Source organism: Haemaphysalis longicornis, unplaced genomic scaffold (genome assembly GCF_048455015.1).
Source record: "Haemaphysalis longicornis isolate Haplotype H1 unplaced genomic scaffold, Haemaphysalis longicornis Haplotype H1 scaffold_13, whole genome shotgun sequence".
NCBI classification, from domain to species: domain Eukaryota; kingdom Metazoa; phylum Arthropoda; class Arachnida; order Ixodida; family Ixodidae; genus Haemaphysalis; species Haemaphysalis longicornis.
Genome location: NW_027526233.1, coordinates 61406846 through 61422500, shown reverse-complemented (window position 1 = coordinate 61422500; position 15655 = coordinate 61406846). Strand labels below are relative to the sequence as shown.

The 15655-nt window shown below is 50.2% G+C and overlaps 1 protein-coding gene across 1 annotated transcript in view; it reads left to right on the top strand.

Annotated features, from left to right (window-relative positions):
* Window positions 1-15655, top strand: part of LOC144163859 (uncharacterized) — an 83790-nt gene that overhangs the window by 43084 nt on the left and 25051 nt on the right. The window contains exon 6 of the mRNA XM_077694538.1: window positions 12942-13167. Within this exon, the coding sequence (XP_077550664.1) occupies window positions 12942-13167 (226 nt within the window). The remainder of the gene's footprint in view (window positions 1-12941; window positions 13168-15655) is intronic.

The following is a 15655-nucleotide window of genomic DNA, read 5'->3' as shown; positions in this document are numbered from 1 at the left end:
CAACGGGCGACGGCGATGACGAGTTTAACCGACAAATGGCCGCCACAACACTGCGTCCTCATCGGAACCACACCCAAGGAGACAACGCGCGGACCTCAGTGCCTAAAAAAGCGAGTAAGCAGGACTTTTCCGCCTAACGCTAGACCAGCTGAAGGCGAAACGTGCTGCCAAGCGAGCCCAAGCGAAAACGATTTTGACGGAGGCGACAGCACTAATCGGGAGCGGCTGCTCTGACCGACTCGCGCTACTAAAGGTGCTGGACAATCACATGGCCCGCCGCGAGGAGCTTACCAAGATCTACGCCCAGGTCAAGGACGCGATTCCCGTCGAGGAGCTGAAAGGGAGTACTAGTCGGGGGTGCATTACAATGACCAGACGCTCGAGGCTCTGATTCGCCTTACGTACCGGCTGGAGAAATCAGCGTCAGCAGCATGGGGCAGCGTGAACCCTTGTCTGCGATTAAGACGCCACATGCCCCAACGACGGTTCCATCCCAGATCTCAGGACCTCGTCTCCCAACGCTTACCATGAAGCCTTTTTATCGGGTTGTGTGTCAGTGGACGTCGTTTCGGGAGCAATTAAACGGCGCAATCCACACCAACCCCTCTCTAACGACCACCGACAAGTTCCACTACCTCCGAAACTACCTGGCAGGGGACGCAGCAGCTGCCATCACCGGTCTTCCAGCAACAATAGCGTGCTACGAAAGAGCTATTCATGTGCTCAAAGACAGATTCGGCGACACGATCTCGATTATACAGCGACATTTCAGATTTCTCCGCGAGCTTCAGCACGTGTCATCTGCATCTGATATGGTAGAGCTGCGCAGTCTATATGACTCCATTCAACTGAACATCCGCTGCCTGAACGAGTTGGACGTCCCAACGAGCAGCTTCTTAGCGATGCTATACAACATCCTGCTCGACGGTTTGCCGGCAGAGATCCTCGTGGCGTTTCACCGGCACATCCGCCTCAAGGAGACATCAACGGCCACAACATAGTCTTTGTCTGGGGACGAAATGTTAGCGGCTCGCCGCCAACCGAAGAAAATCTTGCGGTACACGCATATCGAGCTCGAGACAAGAGAGCAACGTGCTCCAGTACGGCCTTCCACCGAATCGAGTGACGCCCTGCTACGTAACGGCCAGTCAACGTCGGTTCTTCACACCTCTCAAGCGTCGATGGCTGAAAGGAACAAGTGCTTCTTCTGCAAATCGGGAAGGCACGTTACCGAGGCATGCTACGCTAGTCCGAGCTTCTCAGAAAACAAGAAGCGACTGTCAAAAGCTCTGCGGGGCTACTGATGTACAAGGAGGAGCAACCGATCGAAGGAGTGCTGAAGAAATGTAACGTGCACAACATGCCATGGAAGGCATGCAACTGTCCTGTGGACCCAGACTATGCACGCAAAGTGAAGACAGAGGAGGCGCACACTGATCCCACCTGCAAAGCCCGGTGCACTTTCCCGGTGGAGACGCTGGCCTCCAAGACTGCATCTACTACGCTCACTAGCTGCCAGCTGGGTGAAGATGTTCACCTCCAGACCTTCCGGTCGTGGATCATCGGTCCCAGCGACACGCGCTACATACGCAGCATTTTGGACGGTGGCAGCCAGCAAACGTTCATCAAAGAAGACGACGCTTCGAAGTTAAAATTAAAATTCGCGGGAGAAAGAAGCTTCACCGTCGATACATTTGCATCGACCGTTCCTTATAAACTTCTAAAATGCAAAATAGTTGACCTCCGGCTTCGTAGCCCGTTGGACAACGCACGTGAAGTGATCGAGGCATTCACCATATCTACGCTCTGCTGAAACATCGCGGATAAGTACATAAACGGCGCTTTCGCTGCACGGCTGAGAAAGTTTGACCCTCGGTTGTGCAGACGAAAGAACAGTCCTAGAGGTATGTGCGGAGCCAGACATGGGCCTGCTCGTAGGATCCGACCAGCTGTGGAGAAGAGCGACCGGGGACACGATTTGGTGCAACGAGGTTAACGGTTTAGCGGCCCTAAACACTACGCTTGTATGGACGCTTCAAGGTCCAGCCGAGAAACGGACCACGACACCTTGCCCCCAGCAAGCAATGTGCGGCGCTCTTCAGGCGCAAGACCTTCAGACAGTGGGCAAGAAAGCTGACATTCACAACGTCCGCCTAACAGAGAACAACATCGACACGACCCACAACGAAACCCTGGGTGGACATTTGGAACCACCGTTTACGCGGCCCGACCATACTTTTGTGGCAACAAAGCAAGAAACAGATCAAACGAACCGTCACATATTCTTTGACGGACGTCAGACGACTTCGCATCCATCGAGCGGGAAGATCACATAGCTCGACGGTCCTGGTCAAGAAAACCAGCCGTCAAGCCGCATGAATCACTGAAAGATGAGGATCGTTGTTGTACGACCTAAAAAGAAAGAAACCTGCAGAAGGGCCGGAAAAAAATCTGCTCGGAACCACCGTCTATGTTGTGTATTTGACTAGAACTACGGCGCTATGTTCAGGCCAGGAACCATTTCTAAAAGTAATGTTCTTCGCATCTTTTGTTGTCGGGAGTATATGGGAATTTCAGACGAAAGCGATGTAGCTGCGGACACATTCAGCCACAATTTATGGCCCGGAGGCATATGGGTGTTTCCTAGTGAGCACAGCTAAGCGACGCATGGCGCCATCTAGGGGAATGTTTGAAGCTATGTCCACGCGCATGTGGCCCTCAATTTAACCGCTCCTAAACATTTGGTCTCGTAGTATAGTAGTTCCGCTCCTGCAAAGCAGATATCCTAAGCCGGGTTCAAATCCGGTTACGGCATTTTTTCTTTTTCAAGGGTTTGTGATATTTCAATACTAACATTTGTTATAACGCATATAATCAAGTTATGCCATCTTGAAGAATTATAAATGGGATTTTGGGTATTTTCGTTGTCATTTGGTCAGTTTCAGCGACGGCTTCTTGTATGTTTTTTCGGGTTTCACTTCTAGGCCATTTCGGCTATAGGTGTTGAATATTTTTATACACCGTCGTGTTCAACCATTGCAGGTCCATTTTGGATGTTATTTTTTTCGTTCGTTCTTTCGTCTTCTAAACAACGATTGCCGCCGTGACTGCACCAACTTCAGGTATCGGCGCAACGTCCACTGAGGACCAGGATTTTGAAACAGCCTCGAGCCACTATGACCCTCGGAGCAATACGGGGAAATCCAAACCCCGCTCACTCGAAGAGATCACTGCACGCAAAAAAAACCGAAAAGAGAGAAGGCGACTTCGGATCACATCAAAAAAAACGCGAGGCTGGTGGAGTTGTGTATTGCAACCTTGCCGCCTTCCACGGCCATGACATTGAGGCAGACTGCAACGGAATCGACCCAGCAGTGGGCCCCCTTACAGCACTACCAGTCAGCTGTGGGCGGGAAGACCTGCTTTTCCAAGCCGAGTAAGGGACTTCAAACCAGCGACTTGGGGACTGCCGTGGGTGCAACCAGTATGTTAGGGGGATACATCACCCCAGCACGAGATCCCGACCGAGAGGATGTCCTAGATAGGGCTTGGGCCACCATGGCTAAAAAAAGTGCCAAGAAAAACTAGGCATTACCATACCCACAAGCCCCACAACTACAGCAAAGAGAAATGTCACGTTCAAGCAGGCTCGTGTCGCGCTCGGCGAAAGGGTCATCCGCCTCGAGCCCCGTGAGAAAGTCGACGTGACAAGGATAGCACCAGCGGATCTCTACAGGGGAATAAGCGGTGCCGCCAATGCCAGGCCACTGCTCCCTCTTCTCAATATCAAGGCATGCTGGCGGTTCAACTCCATGCTGGTGAAAACAAGCGACGAGGCGCAGGTGCTACGACTACTGCGCATGTCGGCTATTTCGTTTAACACGCGACCGACCTTGCCGGTGAAACCCTACCAAGTTCCTAACAGCCAAATCTCGAGAGGATTAATCGTTAACTGCACGCCCGACGAGTTTAAGGACATGCTTATAACAGCGTTGCAGTGGGAACTTGCTGACATTCTAGCAGCCCGAGCGATTGGACACCGCGACACGGTACTTATCACCTTTGCCGCTCCAGTGCCACCCCGACCCGTCGTGTACTGTGGCAGACTCGACGGGTGCAACAGTATCAACCAGGAGCCCTCGTATGCCGAAGGTTCTGCATGCAGGACACATGAACATCATGTGCCCCGCCCAGCACTCTGTTCTGGATGTGGAAATGCGTCGCACACCCAAGAAGGTGAGGAATGCCCACTTAGCCGTACCCCCGAGAAACAGTGCAGCAAGCAAAGTAAGGCCGATGGTCACATCGCCGTCGATCCTAACTGCCCCAAAAACAAGGCCTACGACGACAGAAAACAATTGCAGCTCAAAGAACGCTAGAGGCACAGCCGTAGTCGCGTTTTGCAGTCACGGCTATCAACGGACAAACCAGGGTGCGGCGACTGGCATTCTCGAACCCGTTCACTACCAAAGATAAGTTCGACGTCGTGCTTCAGCTTCCGATTGGCATCAAGTGTAAAGGACAAATGAGTGGAAGAGATTTCATGCAGCCACCAGACGACACCTCTTCCCAACACGACGTCCAGCTCCCCTTAAGACGTCACTTACTACGCGAACGCCATCTCTGCGTCGTCCGAGAGCAGCGACTCCTGCAGTGAGGCGGGAGATAAAGGGCGCTCAACCAACAGGCGCAGACGGCGATGCAAGAACCGCTGTAAAAACGAAAACATGAGCAACTTCAGGAATCTGTGACAGCCGAGCACCACTCCGAACGTGGCAAGGTGGTATTGGTGAGTGGCGGAACACACAGTCGCCACTCGATGTGACCGCCGAGGTTGCGCAGCTTGAGCTTGAGTGTGAAAAACGAACAACGGAGTGTGAAAAAGGGAGGCGGACCTGCAACGGAAGATCCAGGCGATCAAAGACGAATACCAAGAACGCATCAAACCGGGACGACGCCGAACATGGGAGTTACAAACAAGAATCAAGAAACCAGAGCAGGTGGGGCGGCTTCGAACGAATCAATCTCTTGGTGACTCATCCGGAAAGCCAACAAGGGGGCACTCATCGCCGGAAGATTAAAAAAACGTGTCTTTGCACGATGGTTCGTCGAGCGATGACAGAGCACCGCCGACATCAATGAAACCTTTCATCGAGCAGATACATCAGCAGCAGTTACAGCTCCAGCAAACACAGCAACTGATAATGCAGCAGCAACAACTACTGCAGCAACTACAGCCAATGGTAGCCCATATCTATTCTGTGCAGCAGCATGGCCAAGTTTTTAGGTCGTAATAGCTACTTGCAGGACACCATCGCCCATGGTATGTCGCCTCCTACACCACTGCTTCATTTGCAAGCTTCACTAATTCCCGACGCGCTTCCGTGGAATTGTCGCTCTCTCCGAATGTGCACTTCAGAGCTGAATGAACTTTTCCACACTGTTGGGTGCCCAGCTCTCCTGCTTCTGCAGGAAACGCGTGGAAAGCCCTGGAATCCGTGGATATATGGAATATTTCCAACACAGCCGTCAGCATAAACTGCCGGGACAAGACGCTCATCACGTTGAGGGGCAGTGCGTGGTGTTCGTCCGCAAAGACATAATCCACACCCGTATCGACAAGTCTGCCTTTTGTGACTCGCTGCAGGAGGTTGTTGCAGTGAGGTGCCTCATCCCGTCTTGCTCACGACCACTTGTGGCGGTTTCCTACTATGCAAGGCCAGCCACTAGTGGCTACCGCCAAGGAAGACGACCCTCTGAGCAGCAGCAAGATTACATGTGGATACGCCGACTTCAGGCAGCGGGCCAGTAGGTTGACTTTCTAGTATCGATTTTATTGCACAGCACCCAGCCTGAGGTTACACATATGAGAACGGCAGGAGAACAGCACTTCTAGAGATGATGGCAAGCTGCGGAATGGAGTGGGCCAATAGCCTCGACTATCCTTCCCGGAACGGCCTCCACGGAGGGCAAGCTGTACGATCCCAGACCTCACATGGACGTCTAGCCGCTCGCTCGTGAGAGAGTGGAGGACAAACGCCGACCCTCTAGGCTCTGACAACTACCCTATCTGGATTGAGCTCTGTTCGAAAGCGCGACTTGCGGAGAAGAACAAGGAGTGTGAACTGAGACAAGTTCAGGATGCTGCTCAGTCAATACGAAGACAACCGGCATATCACGGAGGTACTAGAGAGCACAGTAGCCCTTGCCACACGGACTTTGGATATTGACCCAGAGCTTCCTATCCCGAATAAGCACCTTGCCAACCTGTGGACAGCAAGGAAATGTCTACAAAATGTTTTCATTCGGAATGGAAAGAGACGCAAAACAGCCGAAGCAAGGCGCTACGCCAAACACCTGGCTCGTGATAGGTGGCAGGACCACTGTGCTTCCTTCGGTGAAAATACGCGTGCACGTCGACTGTGGCAAACATTTCGTACTATGTGCGACAAGTCCAATGCCAAGAACGCGGGTCCCAACCTTCGCCTGAAACTCGACATGGACCCGCCGACGTATGAAAAGAATATGGCAACCACCTTGTTTCCCGGAGCCCCGTACGGCAGCGAAGTGGGCGAAGGCTATATATGGCCCAATGCCCGTTGCTTCCCAGGAAGTCCCAGACTCGCTGTTTACCCTTGCAGGGCTCGCAACGGCACTGGCGTCAGTTCATGCAAGACATGCATCAGGCAAGGACACAATCACCTGGGCCATGCTTCACAACCTGGACACACGACACAAAGAAAAATTGCTGGACGAGCTCAACATGGTCTGGACCAGCTGCCTCATGCCTGTCAACTGGCGCCACTCTGTAGTGCCCGGTATTCCAATACTAGGGACACCTTCTGACAGACTTGGCAACTTGCGACCCATCTCACTCACGTCTACTCCACTGAAACTGCTGGAAAGAATGGTGCTTAGTAGAATTACCCGCCATTTGAAATACTTGAAACCAGAGTTCTTCGACCCTGGCCAGACTGGGTTTCGCGAGGGACTGTGCACCTATGACAGCATATACTTTATAACGGCAGCTTTTAAGCGTAGACACGGGCAGCTCCGCCAGGTTCCCGGGGTTTTATGGCTGTCGATCTTCAGAAAGCTTTTGATACGGCGAGACACGACTACCTGCTTGAGGGTGTGCCTGAGACAGGTGCGAGTCCCCGTATTCAGAACCTCGTACGAGCTTTGTTGAGGCGTCGAACCTTGGAGTTTGCTTCTTCAACAACAAGTGTTAACTAGGGCAAGGTATTTTATGCTGCAGCTGTTGGAGTTCCTCAAGGAGCCATTATATCGCTGCCTTCTTCAACATTGCGGTATTTAAGACCGCCCGGGCACTTAGGAAGATACCGTGTCTCGGCTCGACTGCCTACGCTGATGATGTCACCATCTGGGCCATTCTAAAGGAGTGTACCACCACCGAAGCCGCCGTGACTGCAGTTCAAACAGGCCTCGGCACACTCTTAGAGTACCTCAGACCAACGGGCAAGCAAGTGTCTCCAACCAAGATGCAGTGTGTGGTCGTTCGGGGCTCAGAAGCTGAGCGTGCGCAGGTCCACCTTACCCTGAATTCAAATGCCATATCGCGACCAATAGATGGCTGGACTCTAATACTGGTAATTTCTTTGCAGGAGAATGGCACTACCCACGAATGGGTATCGCAGCTCCGGAAGTCGTGGAAGTCGGTACTACACGTAGTACGCAGCGGCTTCGGCGCTGCTTGCACCAAAGTACTGCGAACGCTCGTCACCATGACCCTCCCAGCTAAAGCGTGCTACCGATCATGGCCATTGACCTAACCAAGGCACAAATGCTCAAGCCATTGGTCTTGCACCGAGAGGTCTTGCATCGGGAGGCTACCCTTGCAGTGGAGAACCCTTTGGGTCATACAGAGGGTCACAGGCCTAAAAATATCACGAGAAATACAAGCACACAAGTAGAACTCCATACCTTGTGGATGGCGACGCTCACGGTACGCACCGAGGCGGCGCGCTCACTGTAGACGGTCCGACAAAAAATCTCTGTAATCTCCGACAGCACAGAAGCCATCAAACGGCTTCAAGGACCAAGCATCGATGGTTCAGTGTGCCATGTTATTAAGAAGGAGTGCAGAGCACTAAAAGACAACCGCAACATCCAGGTGCAGGAGACGCGGGTAGCCTCGTAAACGAGTTTGCTCACGCGAGGGCGAGCGCGCAAAACTCTACGCTGCACTCGCTTCCGAACACCTGCTGCCGCCACTGATTTACGTCGACCCGGGCGCGTATTCCCAAACCATATCCCATAGGGGCCCAGGCCGACCACACTTCCTAATCAGGGGCGCAGCCAAAGAGATGAAAAAAATTGCAATTTTTTCACCTCCTTGGACGCAGCACCGTGACGTCTCTACCTATATGTGCGCGACCTCATGCGAAGTGGATTTCTTTCCCCCCCCCCCCTCGTTTTGACTGCTTGGCAGGCGGCCGATGGATTCGCTCCGTGGGCGGGGCTGGCCTGCGTCGCTTGGGAAGCTGACGCACATGTGGTAGAAGCTAACCTTTTGTACCTGAGCACCTGATCTCTCCGCGCTCTTCTTGCGCACCTGCAAGTTGACGCTGACCTCCGATCGTGTTCCTAAATAAGCGCTCGACTCGGTGCTCAAAGTGCGGGCGCGCGGATGGACGCTTTCACGCGCATGTGGCAATTATACACGGTCCGGAAAGCAAACACCCTCATTGAAAGCTCATTCTACTGCACACAGAAGGGTATACAATTGACTTGGGTGCTCTTACACTATATACACAGCTCAAAACACGATTCGGTGCTGTAGTTAAGGATTACAAGAAAGGCAGCCAATTACATATGACTACATTTACAAACTGTCCTACTCTTGCGAAATATTACAGCTGCATGAGCTGCTGCATTTTGGCACTTTCATAAGCACTATTACATTTAATTTCGTTAACATTAACTTCATTGCATTATTCTTTATCAGGAACAGTGCCACTAAGGAAAACATTGACATTTTGTTAACAGCAATGGAAGGTGTGAATCGTTCTTACAAGGGTGATACATTGATAAGAAAGACACCAGCTCAAACGTACACGTTTTACACTCCGTCATGAATTCTGCATAATTTACACTGCTGGTCATAACAATTTAGGAAATAATATCGAAAATATATATCAACCAAGGGCGAAGTAATGGTTGGATTGTCCAGCAACTAAAGTACTCGAGGAGTTTGATATATGTCTTCTGTACAGGGCTATTGACCCCAGTCTGTTCACTGAAGCCACCAGGCCGAGTTTGATATCAGTGATCATGCGTGCTACCACTCACGCTGTTGCCAATGTCGATTAGTTATTTTTAACAATTTGTGCTTCATGCACATAGAGATTTTTCTGCATAAGATACGTTATTTATAAATAGACAGCTCCAGCAGGATCCGAATGGCGCTGATGCCCCCCCTGTACTCGGAAGGCACACCTAATCGTTACCTCTTAATTTGGCTCTGTCCATTATTCGACCGTAATCGCCACCACCTTTTAATCTAGGTCCCGTCCCTGCGACTGAACAGGACATGTTAGTCGGGTCCGGGACGATACCACCGCACTAGAAGCAATTACCGAGTACGCCCTTGAAAACAGACTCTACAAATTGGTGTAGCAGCCTGGCCGACTTTCCCGTTCGGTATACAATGTGAACTGCCTGCAGCGTGCACTGTTTTCAGTGTGAACCGCGTTGTCCACAGTGAGAACTGTACATTTAAGTGTGAACTGTGCGTTTTGCTGCCACTGACTGACTTTAATGTGTTCATTTGCGATTAGGACCCCAAGACTGCAACTGTGTTCATTGTGCGAGTTGTGCCCTTCCCCTTTTCTCCTCATCCTTGCTCCCCCAGGGCCCCATGGCCTCTCATTTAATGCAGTGTTACACTCACTCATATACGTACATTCTTTTCGCTGGGACTAATGAGTAGTTGCCTGTGAGCTTGAAGTCACGGTAGTCGCTGCAGAGATAAAACTAAGTAGAAAAGTTATCGCCTTGGCGCAGTATTTTTACGATAGTGATCTCGGAGTCCAAATAGCGGCAAAAAATTGTCACTTTTAGAGATCCACTGATGGGTATAGATGTGTAGTTTGTGTCTGTTTCCTGCGACGCATTTTTAACTACCACATATATTTATTTCTGTAGTGCCTGGCCTTTTAATTCGCCAGCATTGTGTCACACCTGGAGCCTCAACTGTAAGCCACACACACGCAAAAAAATCACGCCATTTCCACGGAATGAATGATGATAAGGGGGGCGAACCTCGAGAGGGGGAGATCATCGGTAACCGTAACTCTCCCGTGAAAGTTCGCCCATTACATCATTAAGAAAGACGTAAGACTGTGTGCGTACATTGTACACTGAGAGGAAACGAGCAAAGGTCCTTGCGTCTCGTTCGATCTCCGAGAACGACTGCCTGCGTTCGTGGCGTGATCTCTTGCGTGATCTCCCCCTCGCAGTGCACGTGCGCTCGCGCCTCCGTTGGCGAACACAGACAAGCTCGCGCCCCCGGCGCCGAGTTTGCGCTGCCGGTTGCAGCCGGTTCTTGCGCGTGCCCACTTTGCGACATCTCCAAAAGAAGCATGCGGCGGTCACGTACCACGAGACACAAGGGATGGACAGACCCATGGCTTTAGGAGCTTCGCCCCTAAAAAGTATACAAATGTATAAACAAGAAATAGCAGGAATAAAAATATAAATAGTACAACACAAGTTGCCCGCGGAGCGAAACCATCGGCCACCGGCAAAGCAGCCGAAACGAGGCGAGGGGGAAAAAAGAAAAAACCCATCTCACATGAAGTCGCGCACATATAGGTAGAGACGTCACGGTGCTGCGTCCAAGGAGGTTAAAAAAATGCAATTTTTTAACCTCATTGGCTGCGCCCCTGCTTAGGGGGTGTGGTCGGCCTGGGCCCCTACGGGATATGGTTTGGGAATACGCGACCCGGCCAGCCTCGTCAAACAAGAAAGAAAACGAAGGAAGACAAACCTGGGAAACATGACTCCCCAAAATGAGCACCCTGTTCAAAAGGGCTTCACCAGAGGGGCTCAAGTTCTTACCTACAAGGCCCGAACAGTGGCCGCCTTACCGAGGATCTGCTGCAAAAGTGGCGCTCCCACGTTAAAATGGCGGCACGTAGTAATCCAGGCAGATGCAACGACTCCGCCGCTCTCATCGACCCACCGTACCCCTGCCGTACTGCAAGGACTCCACAGTCAAGCAGGACATTCGACACCTGCTGTGGGACTGTTGGGGCCTCTGTAAACTCCAAGCACGACAAGCCCAACAGGTGCCATCATACGAAGAGTGGACTACCCCCATGAATCCTAGTCATGCCAAGAAGAGATTGCTTTCCCTCTGGCACTTTGCCAAAGAGTCAGGCATAGCCCGACGAACGTACGGCATAGAGGAGCCCTCCACCTCCTTTCAAACACCCCCTCACCTTCTAAGGCCACTGGCCACCCCGTTTCTTAATAAAGATTTATGCATACATACATAAATTTCAGTTCGGCTGTTTGTGTATGATTTAGGTATGTTTATGCTGTGATATAACTCCTATGAGCAAGCTCAGGTGATGGCTGGCTGTACTGACTAGGAAACGACTATACGCGCCCCGGGGGATGTTGGAGACTAGCAGGCGACGAAGAAGAAGACACGGTGCGTCCTTGCAGCCTCAGATCGCGCCCAGCGGACCGTGCACTATTATCATTGTCATTTTAACTGAGTCACCGCCATTAAAGAGACATTCGATCCTTGATCCCAAGGCTTCGTTCCCTGGTAGCTAGACCGCACCGAGGTGGTCGATCCGCAACACGCCAATCACCGTTTGCCCGCACACGTGTGCACGGTACCGGGGCGGAAGGAGGGCCCTCGGCCCGCACAGGTGGGATTCATGGCGCTGCCAAGAACATGCACGTTCTGCTGGTTGGATATTTAAACATACAAGTCTAATAGCTCAAAACGTCTTGTCCGTTGCCATCCGTAAGCTAGCGGTTTGGCTCGTTGTTGCTGCGTAGGCAGACGGTATTATTTCCACAATGGGGAAAATGTTTGAGAAATGTTTGTCCATTGGTGAAATGATTGTCCGCTGGAATAAACATCAAAGCTTTTCAGGTTTTAACTCGGTATAGGCCGGACGCATTGTCCTTCGCTTGTAGGAGGAAGAGTGAAAATTGAAGAAGAGCCGCCCTAACAATAGCGACATTTGGCACGATTACAATGAAAAGCCCCTGTAGCCGCTGTTGCCGCCTCAGGTTCGAGCGTTTGGAATAACTGCGAATTCTTCTGGTATGAAGGGAAACTTGCCCCCGCTTGTACACCGAAATGATCCAATAATATTTTTTCAGCATGAAGAGCTCTGAGAACGACATTTTCGATGGTGTGTATCACTTCTGATCACGCGCACATGCGTGATCAGAAGTGGTTTATGCGTGCTTTGGTTCCGGGTTTATGCGTGCAGGGGTATAGAATAACGGAGGGTTGGGGAGTAAAGGAGGGGTGGGGACGTGCACGCACAGGTATAGACTTTCTGCCCGTTCTAATGGCATGTCTTTTATGCTGGCGAGAAATTTGAACTAGGACCACATACGACGCAATCCGACCTGTCCTGTCTCCACAGTGGTCAAAAGTATTCAGTTTGGGTTTTACACAGACTTGGGGGGACGGAATCACACTCTCCAGTTTTCTTCAATTGAACAAAGCTTGCGTCCTTCCAAATTTTATTGAGTAAATTTTCTGGAAAGTACATTACAAACAAACTTGTTTTGTCTTGTGCACATTGAGGGCTGCGTACAGCTTTGCAAGTGTTCCTTCTTAGAGTGGGAGAAGATAGAGTGGGAAGATATCAATATATGTCTATATTGATATCTTCGTTTAGGTTCCGCGCATTTCACTTCGGTTTCCATTGTTCTTTTTTCAGCATTTGGATCGGCTTCCAGCAGGATGCTGAAAAATGGTACCGTAGTGTACCCATGAAGACAAACGAAGAGTTTAGCGTTTTCGTCACTAACTCCACCGAGGGGTGGCTCTTGGCAACGAGCTTCCTCGGAGTAAATCAGGACACTGCAGTTGTAGCTCGCAATAACAAAGAACAATTCATCGATGTAAAAGTGAGCAACAACTGCTACATCAGACGAATCGTGGCCGTAAGTATTCATGCTTGCCCACAAAACGAGTCTTGATACGCTTCTGCGTCTTTCTGTGACTACAGAATCACGCATATCTCCTGACGCGTTCAGCGTGTCCTGCTTCCTCTCACGCTAGCTATGCCACATTAAAATCAAGTCATCACAAATAGGAATTTAACGGGTACAAGGGCTAAATAAATCCTTTTCGACGCCGATCTCCTTTTGTTGCGAACAGTAATGCACGAAACTTAAATGCTCTAATTTTGGTTTGTGCAGTTGTATGTCACTATACAGCTTGATTTATTGATGGAATGTTTTACTAGAGCAAAGATGGCGTTCGCAACCCGGTGGGTAGATAGACGATGGAAATAAGGTGACTCCTAATAAAGCGATGTATTCAGAGAAGATTCTGTTATGTGGGCATGAAAGTGTTTACCGCCATCAGCCCAATTCGACTACTCGTGCCAGACCACTGTTAACGCAAAAATCAAACCCTGCTTGTAATGAATGTAAATTTAATCTAGCACGTGCTTCATGTGGTAGGCTGCTCGGACGAATGTTTGTTTGGCTTTCGGGACGATGATTTGCAAATCGTGGGAACGTCCACACTGGGTGGCCGAGGTTTGATTTGGCATCAGTGTTGCAACTGAGGCATCGTGCATCTCTGCTGAGGGATTATGTGCATTCCTTGGTTACGTGAGCAATGTATGCGTCACTGCGCATAGGTTGTTGATGAAGGCTTCTTCAGATCTGCTGCAGGCCACATCAGAGGCAAGATACCAGGAGAATGCAAACTTTTGCAAACGCTGTGTTTTTTCATTCTTTTTTTAGGAGAAGTATCAATGCTGAAGCAGTGGAACAGGGGTCTGAAAGGGGAAGCACTGGTGCCGTACAGTTCACAAAATCCTGTGGCGCCTCCTGGGCCGGTTGGCAGCCTGGGCTGGGCTCCTTTTGGACTAGAATGTAGTCAACTATGACGTGCACTTTGTGGCTTTGATGAATTCTTTTTGTAAGAGTATAGAGTTGCCGAGCAGGTTTAGGTAGAGTAGTTTGCGAAGTTCTTCAATGGCTTCCTACGAGTGAGTTCATCCGTGTTTTCGCTGGTAGGTTATTTATGTTGTGGCAACTTTGATTAAGGGCATAATTACGGTATGGAGTAGGCTTTTCAGAGCAGTTGCACCGCCGCGTCTGAGGAAGATTTGACCCCCAAAAAGATTTGTTTTCAGGAGAGGTGAAGGCTACACCAATACTGGAGGTTGCCACGCTGGCTTCGGCATATATGTTGATCTCGTTCGGAAGTATGGACTTCTGCAAGTAAGAGGTACGTTAAGATGTTGTAATTGTACAGCTGCGTGAGGGTTTGCTGAGATGGCAGTTGGTGTTTTCTTAGGTTCTCCGGGCTGGCAAAGGCTGGCGAAGGTCAATGAACGAGATAGGCATTCGCGCTTCCCATGCGGTGAGAAGGAGTGCTTGTCGGGTTAGGTCACGTCAGGTGTTTACCGGTTCAGGAGCTTCTTTCATGATGATGCCAATAGAATGGAGTGCAACTGCTCTATCAAGAGCTGCCGTATTAGTAAATTTTGGGAGGCCTGTGATGTTACGTAATGTGGCTTTAGAAGCACACGAAGGTGTTTGTTTTAGTTTTCCTTCGATTGTAGACTGCAGCCCCATGTCCGAGAATTCGCTTGCAACTGTTTGGATTATTTATAGGCATGCTAGTTAACGCGCACCAAAATAGGTTTTAGATAATTTCCCCAATAATTTGGGTGGTGTAACAATTTTGTCGTAGTTGATCTAGCAATATTTAAGGACTGTTATGATTTCCAAGTGGGAAACCGAAGCGGCGTACGTGGCGATGTGCCGTTTGGATTGTTGGGTCTCTAAACTACACCAGTAAAAACTCTGTGGCTAGAGTGTTCCTATCACGTGGTACCATAAGAAGTTTTCTTTTCTTGGGCGAGTACTTGGCCAAGTTTCGCTATGCGTGCTTCGAGGCGGTTCACTGCTTCCTGCAGCTCAGCCAACACGTCGGATGTTGAAGACTAGTCTACCTTCCAGCCGTATCGTCAGCATAGATTGCAAAACCGGTTTACATTTCTTGTTGTAGAACTAAGTTTGCTAAGGCGATGTTGAATTGTACAGGTCGATGTGTAGATCCCTGCGTAGCACCATTGTCGTTACAGTGGGTATTGGGTGCCAATTCAGGGAGCGTGCTGCTGGATTGGACGGGTCGGTTATGAAGTTGTTGATCAAGAATTGTGCTTTCCTTGCTGGGAAAGGATTGGGCCATTTCAGAAAAAAATGTTTGTTTGATCTGCTCCGTAGACATGTTTATGAAGCTCTACAGTGAACACGTAGTCGCGAAGTCAGTGGTCTTCCGGGAATGCATTGATTTTATTACCCGTCGTAAGAGCAAGAGGCAGTCATTGGTTCCTGTGTACTCGCTAAAGCCAGTGTTTTCCGGCTGAAACAATGATTCATATATTCGATTTCGTATTGTAACCAG